General features: G+C 35.4%; 1 protein-coding gene across 7 annotated transcripts in view; it reads left to right on the top strand.

Moving 5' to 3' along the window:
* Positions 1-24,296, top strand: part of SCN9A (sodium voltage-gated channel alpha subunit 9) — a 181,522-nt gene that overhangs the window by 140,727 nt on the left and 16,499 nt on the right. For all 7 annotated transcript variants that reach the window (XM_056110248.1, XM_056110242.1, XM_056110247.1 and 4 more), the window contains exons 19-24: positions 7,309-7,463; positions 14,507-14,680; positions 17,235-17,357; positions 20,903-21,184; positions 22,002-22,055; positions 22,872-23,009. In XM_056110248.1, the coding sequence (XP_055966223.1) occupies positions 7,309-7,463; positions 14,507-14,680; positions 17,235-17,357; positions 20,903-21,184; positions 22,002-22,055; positions 22,872-23,009 (926 nt within the window). The remainder of the gene's footprint in view (positions 1-7,308; positions 7,464-14,506; positions 14,681-17,234; positions 17,358-20,902; positions 21,185-22,001; positions 22,056-22,871; positions 23,010-24,296) is intronic.

Genomic DNA, 24,296 nt, shown 5'->3' with positions numbered 1-24,296 from the left:
TGTGAAAGAGAAGTCTAAAATGAAACCAATTTCAGGGCCTCAAGAAGAGAAATTCATAGTTTTCTCATGAAATATTCAAAATGAGTGGGCTTATCTGGATAGGAGTGGGGAGCTTGATTTATTTCCTTTGCTAATGGTGTTTTTCCCAGTTTGTGCTAAATCTATAAGCACCTACCTGGAACCATGACAGTTTAGAGCAGCATTTGTCTTCCAGACATTTTTTTTTGTTATCAGAAGATAAAACAAAATCAAAGGAAGTACTTATAGTTAATTCAGAGTAATTGTGCTTTTACTGAAGATAAATGCTGAAATTATTATCTCAAGCACATTGATCCTTTTCAAGTGTGTAAATATCATTTTCCTCATGTGTTACTGGTTTCTTCATTATTCTTCTTCTCTATCCTTTCTCCACCCTCTTAAGTCATATTTTTTTATTTCTATTCAATGAGTTTTATCTCTAAAGACTTTAGACTTCGTTCTTAGATCTGACATTGCTTTTTACTCTCTTTAAAAATTTCAAATATCTTGGTAATCTGTAAAACTATGAATACAATATCACCCTTTGGTTATTCTTGATATATATTATTTTTCCATTCCAAATTGTTAAATTACAAAAATCAGGATTATCTTGTGAGAAGAATATCCTCCTTCCCTTAAAATAATTATTATTTGTTAATTTGGCAGGAGGAAGCAACTTCCCCCACAAAATGTCCTGAGTTGATCAACTTACTGAAAATAACTATTAGTTTTAACTTAATACTGTAGCAAGCTCCTTTGTATCTTCTTTTGGTCATGTTAAAATTTTTTGCAGAAAACAAAATATCTGTTTTACATGATTTGGAATTTTTAAAAATAAGTAATTTTTCAAAAAAATCTTAATTATACTTATGTTATTATATTTTTATTAGTGGAGGAAAGATTCTTGGAAGAAGTAAATGCTTCATGTTTGAGAGCATTAGTTTAACATGATGAAACCAAGGACAAACTTTATGTAATGCATCACGAGAGCAAGTTACTGAAAACACCCCAAAGTAATAGTATTTACCCATGGGAACCCATTAAAATGTTTGAGAGGTTCTGTGTTTTGTTTACATTTAATTAATAGTTTTTTAAAAAGATGTGATAACGTTGCTAACCAGCTAGGTAAGATCTCTCTTGGGATACAGCTTTGCATAAAAGCTAGACAAGGATCGGTGGAGCACTTTTGCCTCAACGTAAAAGAGAAACTCTTTGAGGTTTGATAAACCATAAGGGCAATATTTATAAACCTATGTTTCAGATAAAAAATTACTTTTTTATTATGTAAATAAAACCATTTATTTATATGTGTATCATGTAAATAAATGTGTCTTTTTTAATTCACCCTGTTTCTTTTTCATCCAATTGTGTAAGTTATAGAATGCACAGGTAGTTGACCTTTCAAATAATAAGGTTATTATTATTGCTTAGTAGATTTTAGAGATCGTTTAGGGAAAGTACTTCTGTTCTAAATCAACTCTGTATAGCATTTTATTTATTTTGATTTTGGACCAAGCTGGCAGAGTTCAGGGCTTATTTCTGTCTCTCACTCAGGATTACTCCAGGTGGTGCTCGGAGAACCATATGGGATTTCAGGGATTGAACCTGGTCAGCAATATCCATGGCAGACACCCTATCTGGTGTACAATCACTCTGTTCCCGAAGCATTTTAAACTATGTAGAGGACTGTTAAGAACTTCTAACAGAAAGAAGGGCAAAAGAGATAAGCTTTTAGCCTTCTGGGAAGTGAGAAGTTTCCAGAAAGGATAAGAATACATTAAATATAAATAATAACAAAAACATTAAGATTTGAAGGTTATAAACTTTATAAAGTTTATATAGCTTATAAACTTCACTATAGAGTGCAAAATTAAAGTGCTAGGCAATACCTTATGTTAATAGGATAAATGAACTAAATTTTCTCCAAAATTGAGAAGAAATCCATAATGACAGTGTCTGAAAGTTATAGTTTATCAAGACAAACCTAGTTTTGTTATTATATAGATTATGGGTATATAGATTATGATGATCTGAAGTTACTTGGCACAATGCCATATACAGATTTTGGTGCATTGTCATATACAGATTTTGATATCTGATACAGTTTCATTAACAAGATTTCTTCAATTTGGAAAAAACAATTTATACCATAAGTTTAATAATAGCAAGCATAGTTTCAGAACATGCCAAAGTGCTCACCTACTTTCTCTCCGAATGAGGTTTTTCATATAAAATTTTCAAGAGAAAAATGGATTGTAGCTCCTCTTTTGAAAGTCTTTTTTTTTTTCAAAGTAATTCTGACTGCTTATATTTAAAGAACTTTAACATTTTAAAATTTAAATATTTTAATTCTCAGTTATCATTCTTGTTTATGCTTCAGCTCTCCATTTATTCCCTGGCATCTTGCTTCAGCTACGTATTTCCAACTCCTTGCCTCCATCAAAGTTTTTCTTCCATCTATCTCAGTAAATGCTGGTAAATGTTTAACAATCAGTTCTCAAAAATAGTTATTATACATTTTTTATGAATTTCACTGGCATAAAGAATATGTGACACATACTTTACAAATAACAAACAAATTTCGCTGTTGTTTGTTCCAATAGCTCATTGATTATTACAGGATAAATGCTTCTTTTTTAATGTTACCAAGATTTTGTATTTGTGGACAGTCAATTATTGCATTTGAGAATAAGTATAGATATGGTTGGTGGTTGGCATACCTTGGTTGGTATTTTCATTAATTTAATTCTTACTTTTAAGTGTCTACTATCAGTCAATTATTTCTGTACAAATTAATTTTTATTATAATTTAGATAAAAATTGTTATGGTAATGCTGAAGTTTATGTTATCGGTGTACCTCACTACCACAAAGTGCTCAAACTCCTCTGACATAGTCCCTTTGTCACTTATTAGTATGGTAAAAAGGAAACAAAGAAGCCATGTTTTATAACTTCACTCATTCAACAATGACATGAACAAATTTTGCTGAATCATATTTTTAAAATATTGAATAAGGATAGAATGTTTCCAAATATTTTGTTAATGACTGTGTATCAATCACAGTGTATTGGCTACAAAGATGATGGTTTTTACTATTTTATTAATATATCCTACATCATTGCCATAAATATACTCCAAAAGATCAGCAAGCTGTGTCTTATCTTGCATTTGAATTTTGTAGTGTGACAATTCCCAACATGCCTGGTTTCCAAATACTGAGAGGATGTCACTGAATGTATAATTGGATACAGATTCATAGCATAATAACCACGTACATATCCTACACTTGTATATATCCACTATTTTAGTAAAATTAGAAGCATACTCCAGAACATCTATAGTAGTAAATTTTGGCCAAATAATTGGTATTTAGTATTTACCACCTTTAAAAAATGAATTATCTATATCAATTGGATTTGAGTAAAGCACATCTACTTAATTTAAGTTAAACTTGTCACCGTTGATTATATGAATGGCCTGCATTCAGTCAAAGGTCTGATAAAACCAAGACTAACCTGTCCCAAATGTGAAGGAAATCTGCCTATAGACTGCCGTTAGATGAAAACTACTACTCCTTGGAGTCTTTAACCTACCAGCCTACCCTTTCAGATTTTAGACTGGCCAAGTAAACACAATCAACTTAACCAGTTCTCTTTGCCTTTTTTTCCTTTATCTGGCTTTGGATCACACCTGATGGTCCTCAGAAGTTACTACTGGCTCTACACTCAAGAATTACTCTTGGCAGTGCTCAGAGACCTTATGGGATGCTGGGTATAGTACCCAACTTGGGCACGTGCAAGGCAAACACTGTACCCACCGTACTATCTCTCAAGCCTTAATCAATTCTAACCTCTCTCATATATACACTCATATAAACACAAATAGACATACATGCTTTGTTTCTCTAGAGAATCCTGACTAAAACAATTGTAAGACAAATATTGTTTATTGAATTTGAAAGCTAGATCCATGGTTGTTCATTGTATGTATGTACTTTTTGAAATGATGCATATGTTTTAAAATATTTACTCTACAGATGGGTTGGAGCGATAGCACAGCGGTAGGGCGTTTGCCTTGCATGCAGCCAACATGGCCGACCCGAGTTCGATTCCTCCGCCCCTCTCGGAGAGCCCGGCAAGCTACCGAGAGTATCCCGCCCGCACGGCAGAGCCTGGCAAGCTCCCTGTGACGTATTCGATATGCCAAACACAGTAACAACAAAGTCTCCAGTGGAGACGTTACTGGGCCCACTCGAGCAAATCGATGATCAACGGGAGGGTCTTTACTTACTTTACTTTACTTACTTACTCTACAGATGGTTGAGAAAGAACTTTAGAAACTTTTTGTTTGTTTTAGTTTTGTATTTTTTTTATTAATTGTTTTAGTTTTGAAGTCACACCCACCAGCACTGGGAATCAAAGCTAGGACTCCTACATACAAATTATGCACTCTGACCCTTTGAGATATCTCTAAGCACTAGAAAATTTCATTTTAATCGTAGCATTAAACATTAAGCTTCACTTGATCTAGATCTAAAACAATAAGCAGCAAAAAACATATTGTATCACTTATATAGAAATAGATCCTCATAAAACTGAAAATAAAATAATATGATTTTAAGTTTATATAGCTTATTGTTTTACAATGACTACTTTAATAACAGGTCAGTGAAAGTAACCGTAAATTACCAAGAGCCAGTCTGAGCTACTTCTAGAATACCTCTGAATTCTATGATTTAATATTCTGTTTGAGAATGTTCTGAATTTTATTTTCCCACCCTGAATCTAAATACATTCTTTGTATAACCTCAAAAAATTCCCGATTTCACCTACCATACATATATGATGATGATTTCTACATATTATTTTCTAGCCCAAATTTCCTTCACTGAGTTTTAGATTCACATCTCCAAGTAAGTAAAGGATGTCTTTCTAGGGAAGTTTCACAGGTTTCTGAAACTTATAACCTTCCAGTTAGCTCCTATTCCTGTAGTTTTTGTTTCATTGCTGACATGCACCCAGCTGTTCTGGGCTTCTTTCTTTCTTATATGTCACATCTAGTTAGTCACCAAATCCTTCTCATTTTACCTGTCACATTTGTCCTGACACTGTTATTGTTCTGGTTCTTCCAGAGTTGCCTTATCTCTTCCTCTTCTTAGGGAGAATGAGCCAGAAAACTTAATGTTCTAATTCTGTGTCTTTATTCCTTTTCTCTTTCAACTTATTTGCCACACGATGTTGGGTATATGAACGACAAACTGTCTCTATCAGTCTCTCTTTATGGTCCGCTACTTATTCTTCAATTTGTGTAGACTGCTAAGTAAAGTTCTTAAGATAGGAGAAAATGTTTTCCATTATCTAACCAATTTCTTTTTCTTTATTTCTCACCCCCGATTCTTTATAAATATTGTTTCCATCACAATTATGACCTGCTGATAAGTAATTCCTTTACACAAAATAGTTTTCTGCCTCTTTTCCTTGAATTCCATCCAAACCCTTTTTGGCTAAAATTTTAATTTAAACCAAGTCTCTCCTAATATTCTTCTGACTCCTTCTCAAACTAGGTTATGTAACTTTTTAACACAGCTGAGTACATAGAAAATAATATACTTAATAGAGAAATAAATGAATACATTATAAATGTTTTAATATAATATTCTTCAAGTTTACATATTTGCATGTTTTAAACCAAGGATTCCAGTGAAGGACTTGCCTTACAGTTTTTAAAATAATTTTATCTGCATATTCTAATCAATATTTGTTTCTTTTTATTTTCAGGAGCTTTAACTAATTATAATGTTATTTTATCTATTTTTCCAAAAGACTTTATAATGTATTGGAAGCATTATGAAATTATAGTGTAATCTCACATCAAAGAAAATTCATAAATAAAGTCCTGAGTTGTGTTTTTTCCTTCAGATTTTAGTTCATTTACTCATACATCAAATAATAATTGGATGTTCATCATTTAACAGCATGATATTAAGAGAGAAATAATGAACCCATGGTAAAGCATATTCCTCACATGTATGAGACTCTGGGTTCAACCAAAACTGAAGATTACGGTAAAGAAAAATTAGTAGCTGGGCCAAAAGATAAGATGAGTAGTTAAATCCCTGCTCTCATCAAGAGTAATCCCTGTGCCAAGTGTCAAGATAAAATCCTGCTCACTACCCAAATACCAAGAGAACACAAGGAAAATGATTAGTCATTTTAACAGTGTTACAAAAACAAACAACCCTATCAAAAAATGAGTGAAAGATTTTAACAGAAACTTCCTCAGGAAAGACATAGAGTGATCGAGTGATAGTACAGCGGGCAGGGCATTTGCCTTCCACACAGCTGACAAAGGTTGAATCCTGGCACCCTATATGGGCCCCCTGAGCCTCTCTAGAGGTGATTAAAGATGTACAAAATAGACCGTATCACTTATCCTCAGGGAAGTGTAAATCAAAGCACCAGTAAGCTACCACCTCACACCAGTGATACTGACACACATCACAGGAACAAAAATAACCAATGTTGGCCTAAATGGAAAAAGGGACCCTCATTCACTGCTGGTGGGAATGTTGACTGGCCTTTTTGAAAAACAATATGAACACACAATGATGTCTCTCATATGCAGGATGTAAAGAAATATGGTGAAATTTTTTAAAAAATGCCTAAACTCACCAGATATTGACAACTGGTTTTCGGGAGGAAGATTATCACTGTGGTGGGGCTTGGCAGGTGGAAGTGTAATACTAGAACAAAGGTAGAGGAACAGCCTGGTGGAGTGTTGCTGGAATGTTTTATGTATAAAACTCTACCATTAATAGGTTTGTAAGCCAGAGTATCTGAAATAAAGTTTCTTAAAATAGAATACAGTATGTTAAAAATAACCTATAACTACTAAGAAAATACCACGGACACTTAGGAAAACCCAGAAGATAGTATTCAAATCGAATCTATTTGAAGATGTATGTGGAAGTTTAGGAAATTACTTGGTTGAAGGAATGGCATAGAAATTTTTTGCTTGAAGGGACATGATTCAACAATGCCTCTAAGAACATTTTAAAATAAATATATTGGGGCTGGAGCTATAGCACAGTGGGTAGGGCTTTTGCCTTGCACTGACCCAGGCTCAATTCCCAGCATCTCATATGGTCCCTTGAGCACAGCCAGGATTAATTCCTGAGTGCATGAGCCAGGAGTAACCCCTGTGCCTCACTAGGTTTGACCCAAAAGGCAATAAATAAATACATTAATACTTATTTTGAATATCAACTTTATGTACGTCTTTCTTGGCAGGTTGTGTAAGGAGGTTCCCATGCTGCCAAGTTAACATAGAATCAGGGAAAGGAAGAATCTGGTGGAACATCAGAAAAACCTGCTACAGAATAGTTGAACACAGTTGGTTTGAAAGTTTCATTGTTCTCATGATCCTGCTCAGCAGTGGTGCTCTGGTAAGTGATCTAACGCTAAGGAAATATATTGATTAGGTAAGTATTTTACGGCTGAGTAGTAAATAAAAATATTACAACAAATCATTTTGACAAAAGTTCAGTCTCTATGGTTGAAATCAAAATATAGTAAATATTTAATGTAAACTACTACCTCTCAGTCATTCTTCTTGCTGCTCTGAAAAGATGGAATTTAGAGAGAACTAGGGGAGAGGCATGTATTGATTATAGAATGGGTGTGCATTTGTAAATAAGAAATATGTTAGGGCTCCAGCGCAAAAACAATTGTCTACCTGGGATTTTAGAAAGGAAGAAAGGTAGATGATATTGTTACAAGATCTAGAAATATTAATGGGAATTAAATAGGCAAAGTGGGTTGAGAGAAACAAGTTACAATGAAAAAACATATAAAACTCTAGAAATCAAAAGGTATTCAAAATTTTGAAAGTTTACAAATCTGAATAGTTAGTACCAAGTAAAAATGAAAAGAAACAACAGTATCTGAGAAACTAACTGATATTACTTAACGTAGAATAGGGGAAGAAGAATAAGGAAAAGTCTTATGGACGGTAGTGGAAAATTATTGACACTTTGGTGTTATGCATGGAGTAAAGGAGTAGTAATATTGTACCCCAAAATATAAAATGTTTATATTCTTCTTGTAAACTAATTTAATTCAGCAAATTAATAATTGTTCAACTTTGTTTTTTAAATTTTGAACTTTAGAGTGTAACGTGGAGAGAAAAGCAAATACAGGTAGTGTGGTAGTGGTCAGAATACTGTGAAAAAGATAGGCAGTATTATGAGAATGTTGCATATTTTAATAAGGGAAAATAGACATTAGTTTTAGGGTGAGAATGTGGTATCTTTTATATATACTATTAACCTTCTACAAAGATTGAAGGAATGAAGAGTTATATTTATCCTGAACCTCTTCTTATTTATTTTTTTTCTGTTGATACTAAAGGAGAGGAGCCATTAGAAGTCCATTTCTAACTAAGTGTCACTGGAAATTCCATTATAATAAAAATGATAAGATAAAGAACTTTGAAAATTGTATCACAGGCAACTTTGGATTCATCGATAATGGGTCTGGGACTTGTTTTTACTTCACTTAAAATAGAACAGGTTGGAGCATATACTTTACATGGTGGAGACCTGAATTGACTCCTGGCATCTTTTGTCCCCCTGAACTGTCAGGAGTAATCCCCTGAGCATTGAACAGGTAGCCCCTGGACACTACTAGGTATGGCCTTGAAGCCAAAGTAGCACTGTCCTCCGATTGTTCATTGATTTGCTCGAGTGGGCACCAGTAACGTCACACAACAAATTGTGAGACTTGTTGTTACTGTTTTTGACATCTCAGATCCTTCACAGATAGCTTGCCTGGCTTTGCCATGCAGGTGAGATACTCTCAGTAGCTTGCTGGGCTTGGCTCTCCAAGAGGAGCAGAGGAATCAAAGCCAGGTCAGTGGCAAGGAAAGCAAGTGTCCTACCTGCTGTGCTATCACTCCAGCCCTGAAGCCAAAGTAAATTAATAAAATAAGTTAGCCTGACACTGTTTCATGGAAGCTATGAGACCTCTGAGCACAAGACAAAGTTCAAGACATTGCTAATCATAATGAGAAAGGCAGTGTGTACTTTCACATATTTTTGTTGATTTCCCCTTATTTCCAAGACACATACAGGCAGAGTATGAACCTAAAAAAGAATTCACATACAGAATATTAGAATTACATTGAGTTAGGGCATTCACTTAAAACAAGCAGTAGCAACCTTGCTATTAGTCTCAGAGAAAAAAAAATAGCTATACCCCTTACTTCTACTTACAAAAGCTGCACCAGAAAAATGGCCCAAAACATTGGCCTTACATTCTTGTTACTTCCAACAAGAACACATAGGGACACTCAGGACCCATTGTGGTTTGCCTATCCTGACAAGTCTCTTCTCTAAAAAGTAGAAGATACAGTAAGAAAAATGCTACTTTTCCTATCCTGGAGAATCTTGGCACAATTTTTTCAACATATACAATAAGTTTATTCCATGCTAAATCACATATATGACTGTGATTTAGCATGGAATAAAGAAAGATAAAGAAAAGATAAAGGAAAGATAAAGAAAAGCAAAATAATTAAAGTTGTGTGTAATTTCTGTCCAAAATGTCTAAAAAGAAAAATAATATTTGGAAGTAGGAGGACTTTTAATACTGAAATTGAAATATGAAGAAAGAAATGTCCTTCAAAAACCTGACATTTTTACCTGGGGAGTTTGTCAAAGCAGCTGCTGCTGCCTACCTTTAAATAAAAAGCATTATCTCTGATTCAGTACATTCAGTGTTTCAAAATCTTCAGATAGACTTTCTCTTTAACTTTTAAACAATACAGTGAGATTATGATAGTTTGCGTATTATACCAATGAGATGGTAATTGCAGAGTTTAAAAGTTGCTTGAGGGGGTATGGTGCCGCTAGCAGGTCAATTTGTACCTCTGAGGTGAGTGCATCAGCAGCCTGATGGCAACGCCAGACTTTAAGATACCCCAAAATTGCTGCTGTACCTTTGGTCAGACCCCAAAAACTTGGGGCAAAGTTTACCAAGAAAGTAAACAGGCAAAAGTTAGGTATGTGGGAGACACACCTATAAACCACCCCCGGCTCAGCTATATAATTGGAGGCATGGCCTCTCTGGTTCCTGATCGAACTGCTTAATGGCCATGACCCCAGTGTCTCAGAAACGAATCTTAGAACCCGAAGGCTTTTGGGAGAAATGCATCCTGTTCCTGCAGTAGCTTACTGGTGCTGGGCCACTCCAGGTGGGAATAGGTTTCGTGCCTTGGCCTGTTCCCCCTGGCGGCCTGGTGACCGCCATCCTCCAGAGGCCACTGGACAGTCAGGTTTGGGCCTGCAGTGACAAGACACATGGGACCTCACCACATGGGGGTGGAGCCGATTCTTTTCCCCATCCCAACGAGACCCCGAGTCGCCGCCTGCAAATGGCCTCTCTGGCTCCTGATCGAGCTGATTAATAGCCATGATACTGGAGACTCAGAAACAAATCTTGAAACCCAGTGGCTTTTGGCAAAAATGCATCTGGACTGCATACAAGGTGGCCACTGGCTCAGAGTTTATTGGAAAGCCAGATATGAGCCAGTGGTGACGGGGCAACTGCAATCTCGTGGGAAGGGGGGCAGTACTGGCTCGTCCTTCACGCCCTACTGAGGTCACGAGTGCCCCCCCCCAAGCATCTCTCTGGCACGGCCATGGCTCCAGAGGCAAAAGGACTTAATCCAGAGGCCAGAAGCTCACAGCATAAAAGTGAATGGACCATGTGTTAAACTACAGCACCATGCCTCCCCGGGAGGGAAAGGGTGTTGCTCCCTTCCGCCTTTTTCCCCCCTGGCAGCAAGGTGGCTGTCACCTCAGAACTTATTGGAAAGCCAGGTATGACCAGCGGTGACGGGGCAACAGCAGTCTCATGGGAAGGAGGTCAGTACCGGCTCATCCTTCACGCCCTACCGAGGTTACAAGTTGCCCCCCACAAGTGCTCTCTGGCATGGCCATGGCTCCAGAGGCAAAAGGACTTAATCCAGAGCCCGGAAGCTCGCGGCATAGAAGTGAATGGACCATGTGTTAAACTGCAGCGCCATGCCTACCCAGGAGGGAAAGGGTGTTGCTCCCTTCCACCTTTTTCTCCCTGGCAGCAAGGTGGCCACCGCCTCAGAGCTTATAGGAATGCCAGGTATGAGCCAGCGGTGACAAGGCAACTGCAGTCTCATGGAAAGGGGAGCGGTACCAGCACATCCTTCACGCCCTACAGAGGTCATGAGTTACCCCGCACGAGCGGCTCTCCGGCTCGGCCATAACACCAGACACACAGAAACCAATCTCGTAATTATCTGGCTCTTTGCAGAAATCCAAAATCATGGTCGTGTGACATATGAGTCTCATAACCAGCTATAGAAAACAAAATATTTCACAATGCCTTTTCAGCAATTCTGATAGTTTGGGGGGAAATTCTAAACAACAAAGGTGCATCTTTTCTCTTTACAATAGCCAGAAACTGGAAGAAACCTGAATGCCCAAGAACAGATGACTGGTTAAAGAAACTTTGGTACATCTACACAATGGAGTACTATGTAGCTGTTAGAAAAGATGAAGTCATGAAATTTACATACAAGTGGTACAACATGGGAAGTATCATGCTAAGCGAAATGAGTCAGAAAGAGAGGGATAGACATAGAAAGATTGCATTCATCTGGGGGATATAAAGTAACAAAATATGAGATTAATACCCAAGAATAGCTGAGATCAGCACCAGGAGGATTACTCCATAGCTTAGTGGCCAGTCGGGCATTCTAGAGGAAAGGGCAGCTCAGATAGGGAAGGGAACACCAAATAAAGGGTGTATGGAGGATCCTCCCAGGAGAGGAGATGCATGTCGAAAGTGGACTATGGACTGAACATGTTTGCCACTCAATGCCTCTTTTGCAGACCACAACACCCAAAAGGAGAGAGAGAACACAGGGGATTGCCCTGCCACAGAGGCAGGGGGGGATAGGGGGGATGGGGGTGGGGGGGATATTATCCATGGTGGTGGAAAATGGGCACTGGTGGAGGGATGGGTATCTGATCATTGTATAATCAAACCCAAGCACGAAAAATTGTAAATCTACAATTGTACCTCATGGTGTTTCACTAATAAAAAAAAATGGAAAAGAAAAAAAAAGGTGCATCTTTTGTCGAAATAATGAATGTAATCGATGTAGAGAAGAGTTAAGTAGAAATCATTTGCCTCACAGGTATTTGGAGGGGTGGGATGGGGGTATACTGGGGTTCTTGGTGATGAAAAATGAATACTGGTGAAGGGAAAAGTGTTTGATCATTGTATGACCGAGACTTAAACCTGAAAGCTTAGTAACATTTCCCACAGTGATTCAATAAATAAATATAAAAAAAATTAAGGTAGAATTCATGTCCAATTCAATCAGCTAATCAGTGGCTGAATAAATAGCAGTACTCCTACAAAAAATTTTTTTTTAAATTTAAAAATATATAAATGAAAGTTGCTTGAGGACACAAAAGACAATGTGGCCACAACTGAGGTCTTAAGATTAAAGCCTATTATTATGGTGATATTAGTCCTGAGAAAGGCAAGTATGTACAAGAGAAGCAATAAATGAGTAATAACTGAAATGAGTAACAGTATGGAGTAAAACTTTATCCCAAATATGGTAGATATTACATAATGATCTTTGTGACGCTTGCTCCCACATCCACAGAATTAGTTCCAGAATCCAGGAGTCCTGCAGGTTAAATTCTTTTTCAAGTTCTGTGACAGGTCAGAGTCAGATATACTCAGAGAGGTATTTGGTTCTTATCACCAAGTCGTGCTATGTCTTCTATTGATTCCTGTTTGACCCTTCTTTGTAGTCAAGTCCCCATTTTTGTCTTTGAGTAATGGGGATGAAGCATTGCATGGTCTCAGTATTCATTGCCTGGTTTCTCTGAAATTTGAAACCAGAAAACAGAAAAGTGCTGAGGACTAGAAGACTTCCCTTACATATCACTTTAGTTGTCCTACAGAAAGATTTTTTTAAGCACCTGAGTAGGTCTGTCCATTCTGTCTGCCATTTTTTCTTTTTTCTTCAGTATTAATAAGAGTTTAGAAAAAGCTATTCAGAGAATATTTATTTATTTATTTATTTAGCTTTTGGGGTCATACCCGGTGATGCTCACGGGTTACTACCAGGTCTGCACTCAGGAATTATTCCTTGCCATGCTGGGAGATCATCTAGAATGCCAGGGATTAAATCTGGGTCGACTGTATGTAACCAAATGTTCTACCCACTGTACTATCTCTGGCCTCAAGAGAATTTTTAAAGTATTGAAGAACTTCACTGTCACCGTCACTGTCCTCCCGTTGTTCATCGATTTGCTCAAGCGGGTCCAGTAATGTCTCCATTGTGACAATTGTTACTGTGTTTGGCATATTGAATACATCACAGGTTGCTTGCCAGGCTTTGCCGTGCTGGTGAAATTCTCTCGGTAGCCTGCCGGGCTCTCCGAGAGGGGTGGAGGAATCGAAGTCTGGTCGGCCATGTTGGCCGCTTGCAAGGCAAATGTCCTACCTGCTATGCTATCACTCCAGCCCATTGAAGGACTTAAAGTAATAATAAAATATACAAAGCTCATGACTAGTAGAAATATAAACCAATAAGAATATGGATTATCTTCTTTAATTTTTTTCTAATGTGATGACTATTGCTTGAACATGAAAGAGAAAATGTTAGTAATTAAGTTCTATTTAGGTCCAGATCACTTTTAATGTCTTCACTGGGCTCAGTTCCTTATATGTACCCAAATGATTTTCAAGGCACTTGGGCTATAGCTACAGTATCTTTATTATTTACAGACATTCTTAGAGAGTGTGAAAGATATCAGATTTGTGGAGTGACTATTATAGTGATTCGTTAATGTGAAGCCTAAATCAAAGAGAAAATATTAGTGTAAAATTCATTATCTATGTTCTATAGCACTAGACTGCACTCACCCACTCCGTAAACATTTTTGTGTCTTCTCCTGTATTCTGGTGAAAGTACTGAATAGTAGAAATGCACAAACATCTAAGAGCTAAAGGAGAGGATTCAATTATTGCTGATGCATACAAAGGAAGGAGCTCAACGAGAATGGTTTATAAAATAAGATGACCCTGGAATCATTATTAAATATAGGACTTTGCCATTGGAGAATTATAGGAGAGTCCTCTAAAGTGAAAAGCTTTGTAAGTCTTGGGGATCAGCTTCTTTCAGAGGCTTACAAATAATTTCACCTCTTGCAGTCTCTTTCATTTGGCTCCTGATAACCTATGGTATGCATAGCCAGAAGACTAGAACTAAATGCTATACACAGTTTAACTGTAATCCAGAAGAAAGTCAGATAATAATATTATATTACAGTGGATTCTTCAGTAGGAATTTTGTTTCTTGTTTTATCAAGAATCACAAGCATTAAATTATATATGGATTGAAATTTAAGTATTATTTTCACAGGCTTTTGAAGATATATATATTGAAAAGAAAAAAACCATTAAGACTGTCTTGGAGTATGCTGACAAGATATTCACTTACATATTTATTCTGGAAATGCTTCTGAAATGGATAGCATATGGTTACAAAACATACTTCACCAATGCCTGGTGTTGGCTGGATTTCCTGATTGTTGATGTAGGTACTTTCGAGTAATTTAGTTATATAGTTTTTGTAGTGCCAGGACTCTACTAACTTTTTTTTTTTTTTTTGCTTTTGGGTCACACCTAGCAATGCACAGGGGTTGCTCCTGGCTCTTCACTCAGGAATTACTCCTGGCAGTGTTCAGGGACCATATGGGATGCTGGGAATCGAACCCGGGTAGGCTGCATGCAAGGCAAACGCCCTACCCACTGTGCTATCGCTCCAGCCCCAACTCTACTAACTTTTTAATGTTTCAGTTTTAAATTAATTTCATTTGTTTTGTTTTGGGGCCATACCCAAAAATGCCTGGGGCTTACTCATGGCTCTGATCATACCTGATATGCTCAGGGTCTCAGGAACTGAACTTGGGTGCATAGCAAGCACCCTACTCACTGAGCTCTCTCTTATGGTCCACAAAAATTTATGGTCTTGATGTATACAGTTACATCACTTTATCATAATCAAAGTACCTAAGATCTCCTCACCCATACCTTTCTTTCATATCCCATTCACCTATTTCCCCCCAATCGCAAATTCTTAGTTTGTATTTCATCACCACAAGTTTGGTATGTTGATATTATCCATTCTCTTGTTTTGTTTTATATATATATACATATATATGTATACACATATGTATACATATATATTTATATTATCTTCATGATTCAGTCATATACCAGTGGTGACCTCTATAATTTTAGTTGGATAATTGTAAATAATACTGATGAACATTGTAATGTATATGCTCATTAATAAAAATTTTTACAATTTCAGTGAATACTTTTTTCATGTTCGTTGGATATATACACAAATAAGATAGCTAAATAGTATGGAAGATCTACTTTTAGCTTCGTGAAGAATACATATTATTTTTTCTAAAATAGCTATATCAACTTACAGTCCCAACAACTGTACTGAAAAGTTATTTTTGCTCCATATTGTGCCCAACATTTGTTATTATGTGTGTGGTATTTTATTTTGGTTTGCATTTTCCTAGTAATTATTGATGATGTGAGCTTTGCATATGCCTATTGTTCTTGTATATGTCCTCTTATGTTGAGATAGTGTTGAATGAAGTATGGCCTTTTAAAATATCACATTATTTTATTAAATTTAAAAGAATATTTTTTCTTACTGGGAAATTTTTTCTAAAGCCTCTAGTTATTGGATATATCATACTTAAACATGGTTTTGATTTTAAGGTCAGGGGCTTATGTTTTTAATTATCTAATGTACGTAATAGAAATATAGGTGTGGGTATTAAATTATCAAAAAATATAAATCTATACTATTCTAACATTTATAATTTATTCTTTGATGTATTTTCTGCAATCAAAGAAGTTGAGAATTTTTTAAATATATAAAATGATTTGAGTATCATTTTTATTGAAACAGAAACAAAGTGAAGGACCAGAGAGATATCATAGCAAGTAGGGCACTTACCTTGAATGCATCCAGCCCACGTTTGATCCTGAGCTCAGAGCCAAGAGTAAGCTCTGAGCACCACCACGTGTGACCCCAAAACAAAAAACTTCAGTAATAAACTCGAAGAACTGTTGAATACTTGGATGATTAAAAATATATAATAGCATTTGTTTACTTTGTTTTGTTTTGTTTTGTTTTGGGGGGGTCACACAGCGATGCACAGGAGTTACTCCTGGCTTTGTACTAAGCAACTACTCCTGATGGTATTCAGGGTACCATATAGGATGCCTGGTATCAAACCCAGGTCGGCCATGTGCAAGGCAAATGCCCTACCTGCTGTACTATTGCTTCAGCCTCTGTTTACATATTAATTTTAACAAGGAAAAATAAATATCTGGATCCCTTGTTGAAATAAGAAAGAGATCATAAAATAGTGTATGAAGTCAAGGCAATTCAAATAGAAATTAATGGAACAGCATGCCTTATCAATTCTTTCTTAGAGAACTCTACTTTTATACCTGATATATAATTTAATAATATATAAAATGCTATTACTATAATCTTTATTATTTAAAATGTTTGTGCTAACCGTAGCTTCACTTTCAGTATTATTGTCTAAGGAAGAATTATGTCGCCCAGCTTCAGAGCCACACTCTATTATGTCTTGTGTTTTAATTCAATAGAAATTTTCATATTTTCTTTAAATAAACGTTTAGAAAAATAGGAACTCCATAACAATTGTCTTAAAAACTATGGGGATGGGGGGCAGAATGTGCTTTTATTCAGATATTTAAATGCCTACTTCCGTTCTTTTTATTGTTATTTTTCTTTGGGGGCTACACTGGATGGTGCTTGGAACTTACTCCCAGTGGGGCTCAGGAGCCCTGAGGGATGCTGGGAATTGAACCCGTGTTCACCATATAAAAGACAAGCACCTTAAGCACATACTACTCTCTAACCCCTCCTTCTATTTTTTAATTGAACTTGCTTTGAAAGAATTTTTAAATGTCTTGATATATTATTTTTTTTTTTACTGAATTTACCAGTGGTCTTTGAATTGACTTTTCCTTTTTATGCTTTGCTGTATCATTAACACAACTAATGAAAATTTTCTATTTTTTAGGTTTCCTTGGTTACTTTAGTTGCAAGTACTCTTGGCTATTCAGATCTTGGCCCCATTAAATCCCTTCGGACACTGAGAGCTTTAAGGCCTCTAAGAGCTTTATCTAGATTTGAAGGAATGAGGGTAAGAACATACTGACCTTCCTAATATTCATACTGTTAATTAACTAGAAAACATGAAAAAAAGAATGTGTAAAAATTATGGCATTTATATATATGTATATATGAATACTTACATATATTTGAATGTTTATGTAATTGTGTACATGTACACACAGAAATTTAGTGCACATTGTTTAAGAATGATGAATCAATTATTGTCATACTCTCTTCATATCATATTTTATGTAATGATTCAAATAAGTGATTTTTTCTCTTTTTAAAAGAAAATATTTCTTATGCCAAGGATTTCCGGTTAAAGGGGCATTATTAATATAAACACTATTAGCATCAATACAAGTCATCAGGTACTTGCTTGTGTCAGGTGCTTAAACATACATATACATATATATTTATATAATTATTGAATGTATACTTTAATAAGTATTCTGCATAGAGCATTAGATGGGGGTTAAAGCAACACCAGATTGCTTCTGATATCACCCTTAAAATAAGTGTCACTGAAATTATCTCCAAACTATATTTGGGAAGACTAAATCTCTGAGAATTTTCTTAATTTATATTGTGGTTACATTGTGCCTAAAGAGATTTGTTTTGCAGGGACAAACAAGATGAGCTATGTTAAATCAGCCATTACTTCATAAAAATAGAGAGAGGACAATAAGCTTACTTTTCCTAATTACTTTATATCATTGTGTGTTGTTTTTCTTTGTTTCTTTCCCAGACTAATGCCTGCTTTCCCATGTATCTGCTGTTCTCTTGCATAGGAATATCCCTCCTTGTTCCATCTCAACTGTAACAATACAACAGACAAAACCAAGCCTGTCTGTCCAAAAGGCATACTTGGATAGCCCCCTAAGTACTTACTTACATAGCTGACAGCTTCTCTACTATAAACTCAGGACAATTGGACATGAAAATTAGTTTGTTCACTAGTGATCTTTAATATTGTGTACTGGCAGCAGCATCTAATAAACTTATTAGACACATGAATTTCCAGGCTCCTCCCAGACCTATTAAGTCATAAATTCTGGGACAGGATTTAGAAACCTGAAGTATCTGGTGAATCTTAGATAGAGTTTAGTCTAAGACATCTTCATTATCATTCCTGCTAACCTAATGGGCACATCTATTGCCTGGTAATTCATGTATAAAAAATTCAGATAAATAATGATCGTATGAAAAAATTTTGAAGTACAATTTAAATAAGTTTTACCGTATATAATTGAAAACTTACAAGTTTCATTCTTATCCAGAAGGATAGTATTGGAATTCATGGATATTATTTATTTTGATGGTATTAGAATAATCTATTCAGAATTTAGGAATTATACTGTGGATTCCAAAATACAGTATGCTTGATTTTCATCAAGAAAGAATATACTTTTTTCTATAAATCCACTCCTGTGTGGTTAAATCTGTTTCATTATTTTACCCTATCTGTTCATTGCTCTCATCTAAAATTTCAATAAATTGGATGCAGGAAGATGTTTTAATATATTTGGAGGACAAATATATCTACTTACAATTCATTCATTGAGAGAAAGAGAAGAATAAGTGGTGGTTTGTTATTTTGTAGTCAGTGTTCTTTAATCCTTGAGGTCCTGAGCTTCTTGACTTTTGCCAATGACATTTCATGAGAACAAGAGACCTCCCAGATGACTGACTCACAGTTTTTCAGCAAACATTCTAATCTCCAACTCCATGTCAGCTCTTGTTCGCTGAAGAGACAATGGTGATTAGGTCCCAAATCTTCAAGAGTGAGCAGGCACAAGAGTCCTGGTGAGAGAGACAGGGGAGAAGCAGTTGTTCTGTGACATCTGTTAAAGAGTAAATGCACAGTGTCACAGGAGCATGGAGGTGGAGTGGCTGCCTAGTGATACCTGAGAAGGCTACACCAGTTGCTGAGCACTTGGAATTAAGTCAGAAAAACTTTGCCTCGTGGGCAAATCAGAGACACCCAGTCAGGGCAGAGTTGCTACATGGTAGAGACGCACATTGCTTTCTGAGTGTGTAAGGCTTGTTTGAGCAATTCCTACAACAATCAATGTGCCAAAGTATTTTAAGCATTGTAGGGTGGGGTAGCAGGAAACGAGGAAGTAAAAATAGGCTGTAATAGATTTACCACTTTAATTTTAATTCTCTGTTCTGATTTTCCTAACCACTTATGGGTCATGTACATTGTAAGAATCATATGAACAAATACATGAATGTATACATCATCTCTCTATAAAGTATATTCATATTATTTTTATATAATTTCACTCCACATAAAACATCTACAGATCGATGGATCTCAGCATAATAATTATTGTACTGGACCAGGGGTCAGCAGACCAATGTATACTGTCCTATTATTTAAGGAAGCCTAATATTTAAGGAAGTGTTTGCCAGCACTCGCTGCAGGCAATCTTGGAGGTTCTCAGAGATCCTTAATGTCATTTTCAAGTGACTGGAGAGCTTGCTTTTATAGTGGGGGGAAAATAGGGAACATAATGATTTTTATTTAACAAATTAAATTAATTATTAACATAGTTGCATTAAAACAGAAAATAGCCCTGAAATATATGATTCCCTGGAATAAGAATGGGATAGTTAAGACTCTTGAAGTAATAAATTCAACAGTCAGTTCCAAAACTGGAGTGATAAGAGACTCAGGTGATCTGTAGAAGAAGAAATGCTAAATAAAATATATAAAAATATTATATTTCTTATTTGTTTTAGCTGAGGTTATTTCAAATATACTTATCCAACACTATTATAGTTTAAAAGATCATTCTCATTTTGCAGATGAGAAAACAAAGTTACAAGGTCTTGACTGAACTCCCATACCCTAATAACTAGCATAAGCAGTTAAATTATAGGGTTCATATCATTAAAAAAAATCCTACCAGTTTTGGGCTGGAAAGATAGTACAGGGTTAGGCACTTACCTGGTATATGACCAGGTCTGGTTTGCTCCCTGCACTATAAGCCCTTAGAACTGCCAAATGTGACCTACACGTATGCACCAATAAGAAAAAACTCCCAATATTAATTCCAGTTTTTATACAATAGTAATTTCTCTATATGGAAGAACTTTTGATACTGACAATTCTAATACTATGAACTTTTAAATGTATATTTTTTAATATTTATGTTTACATAAAAATTTCTTTTTTTTCTAGATCATGCAGATTTTCTGACTTCACCTTATACACACCAGGTTTTTGTTCTTTGGATTTTATTTTTTTATTTCTTTTGGTCATATCATCTTAGCTCTTTCGTTTCATCTTTTTTGCTGATAATTTTACCATGGGCGTGCCCATCATGTATTTTTGTAAAATCATTGCTCACAGTGGCTCCTGTCTCATTTATATGGCTCTGCACAGTGCTAAGCAGATAGTGGGCATTCAGCAAATACATGATGGTGAATTAAATGTCTTAAAAGGGCTTTTCTAATTTTCTTAATTCTTTAATTCTATCAGCACTCTAAGTATGTTGTCTTGATGCTGCTTATTTAGGACTTTGTAAGAGTCCTAATTATTCTTTTCTTTCTCTTGAACACTAGGTGGTTGTGAATGCACTCATAGGTGCAATTCCTTCCATCATGAATGTGCTGCTTGTGTGTCTTATATTCTGGCTAATATTTAGCATCATGGGAGTGAATTTGTTTGCTGGAAAGTTCTATGAGTGCGTGAACACCACAGATGGGTCACGGTTCTCTACAGAGCAAGTTCAAAATCGTTCTGACTGTTTTGCGCTTATAAATGTTAGTCAAAATGTTCGATGGAAAAACTTAAAAGTGAACTTCGATAATGTTGGACTGGGCTACCTGTCTCTGCTACAAGTTGTAAGTGACCCCTTTTATGAAGGCCTGAGATTGTAATGGATATATTGTATGGAGAATGCAGAAATATGTGGTAGAGGACATTGTATAAGGACTATGTAAAGAATGTGATAAAACACAAACCTAACATGTGTGAGACCCTGAGTTTGATTCCTGGTACTGCATCCCCTTCTCCCAGGTGTACCCCTGGATATTCCCCAGTATCACCTGGCATTGTGCAGGTGTTTTGGGTAACATGGGGTGTTACCAAAAGGACATGAAAAACAAAATTGGTGTTTCTTAGAGTGGACAGCTATCAATATGATTTAAGGAGTTTAAATTCTATGCATTTGAGTTACTCATCCATAACTACCCTTATTAGTGTCATTCCTCTCTACAAACACTCCTGCTGATCAGTTCACCTTCTGAAGCTTTCTCCATGAATGTGTAGTCATTTTCATAATGACATTTTTGTAAAACTACATAGGAATGAGAGAAACTTCTCAACAAAACCTGAAAATCCTTAATGGGGGAAATGTCATTTTATGCCTTAATTATAAAATTATCTCCCTTCTACTGAAAAAAAGTAAAAATTTATGTGCAAAATTTATAAGCACCTGTAGTAACCTGGAAATAATTTGCCAGAAGTAATTTATATAATGTGACTTGATTATGCATCCTTTTCATTCTTATAAGCATCTTCATATTCATTGGTATTTTGAATGTGATAAAACTTGATAATTTTTATATTAAATAACAATTTGAACAGTAAGCAAACTACATTTATGGTACTTTAGGATATGAGCTTTATACTCAGAATTTATAAATATTATATTTACAGGCTACATTTAAGGGATGGATGGATATTATGTATGCAGCAGTTGATTCTGTTAATGTAAGTATTGATCAAAGTACCGCAAAACTACAAATTTCTTAAACTCTTTTATACAGTTTTCTAAAAAGAGCTTCAAAAAGCCCTTGGTATATATACATACAGTAAATAGTTTCCACCTAATGACAGCCTAATTGTTATGTGTACCTCATTTAGAGGTAGAACATTACTAAAATTCTGGTTCTGTCATAGCATAGAGGATCTACAACTGTTGAGCAAATTTTCCTCTTTGAACCTTTTTATCAATAAGAAAAAAAAATTTAGTACCCATCTCATATGGTTGTTTTGCATATCCTAAAAGAATGGAAAGTGGAATTCTGTAAATATTTGCTTATTAAAATCAAAATGAAGTATTGTTTTATAGTTTTTATTATTTTTAATATTAAAGTGCCTCAGAAGAGTTTGGTTGAAATAAATTTTACAAAAAATTGTTTGAACTCTACTGGCTAGATCATATTGTCCCATAATATAATGAATACATTTGTGAGTTTTTAAATTCAAATTATTTAAAAATCAGAAAATGTATATCATATGGAATCATCTTTTACACTTTTTTACTGGAAATAAAACACATATTTTGCATTATTTAGTTACTAAGATTTTCTATCTGAGAATATCAACTACATACTCCTATGTAGTCATTTGAACATTACATTTATGTACAGAGTAATCATGTAACAGTTATTTATTTTGAATAAAATTCTAAGAAAATTATATTTAGCCTCACCTGGCATAGCACTGTTTAAATTACTTTGTAAAATTGCATGAAAAACAAATGTTAAATGTTATTATAAACATATACTTTTTTTAATTTAATAGGTAGACAAGCAGCCCATTTATGAACACAGCCTCTACATGTATCTTTATTTTGTCATCTTTATCATCTTTGGGTCATTCTTCACTTTGAACTTGTTCATTGGTGTCATCATAGATAATTTTAATCAACAGAAAAAGAAGATAAGTATTTCAACTTTTTTCACCAAATAAAGAGCAATTATTTTCCCTGAGTAGCATACAACATAATTTTATGTTAACTTATAATTAAGTTACTTAGAAAACCATTATTCCCCCAAAGGATTATCCAATATATGTTTACGGATATCTTTAATCTTATTCATCACTTCACAGAAAATAGCACTGTAGCACTGTCCTCCTGTTGTTCATCAATTTGCTCAAGTGGGCCCAGTAACATCTCACAACAAATTGTGAGATTTGTTACTGTGTTTGGCATATTGAATACATCATGGGAAGCTTGCCAGGCTTTGCCATGCGGGCGAGATACTCTCGGTAGCTTGCCAGGCTCTCCGAGAGGAGTGGAGGAATCAAACCCAGGTCGGCCTTGTTGGCCGCGTGCGAGGCAAATGCCTTACCCGCTGCTTTAAGCACTAAATACTTAATGCTATTGCTCCAGCCCCACAGAAAATAATTATCTTCTAAATTATAACTGTTAAACACTGTAAAACTGTTTGCTTTTACCAATGTTCTCTATAGAATTTGAATGAGAAAATCAGTTCCTTATTTGTCTTAAACACAATCCATGTATAGTTACCATATTCTGTTCTGAACTACCATCTTATGGTACATATCGGGCAGGCTCTCAAGAACAGTGTAACATAAGATTCTGAGATCAGGAGTTAATGTTATATCAGAAATAAATGATATAGATATTGAAAGTTAAGATTTGTTGTTGTATGTCAGCACTACCCTGATGTTTCTGGATAATTAATCTTTAAATCAACTTTATTTCTGAGAACTGCCATAAACAAATTCCATGAACTGAGTTGCTTTGAACAAGAAAAATTTATTCTGTTACAGTTCTGAAGGCAGGAAGCATGACAGTTGCACCCTGTTCTCTAGGAGGTTCCTTTCTTTCTTCTTCCAACTTTTTATAATTCAAGCATTACTTTGCCTGTAGTAGCAGGATTTCAGTCTCTGCACCTGTCACATGGTATTCTTGTGCCATCTTTTGTCTTATAAATGATTGAAAGAACAGAAATTAAGTGATTTACCCAAGATCACACATCTAGTAAATGATTAAGAGTTTTGATAGTAGTGGATCCAGTGCATCCTGTAGAGATTAGGTTTTTGACTATTTTATACCCTCAAATACTATACTATATGTTTGTAATAAAAACAATAACCAAAAAAATCATAAAATAATAAAATATAATTCAGAGGGAAAATAGATATGATTACAAGGAAGTTTTATGGCATTAAGTGACAATTGAAGAGGATTTGTACATG

This window comes from Sorex fumeus, unplaced genomic scaffold (genome assembly GCF_029834395.1).
Source record: "Sorex fumeus unplaced genomic scaffold, SorFum_2.1 ptg000009l, whole genome shotgun sequence".
NCBI lineage: Eukaryota > Metazoa > Chordata > Mammalia > Eulipotyphla > Soricidae > Sorex > Sorex fumeus.
The sequence above is the reverse complement of the archived record's forward strand: the minus strand, read 5'-3'. Positions and strand labels throughout refer to the sequence as shown.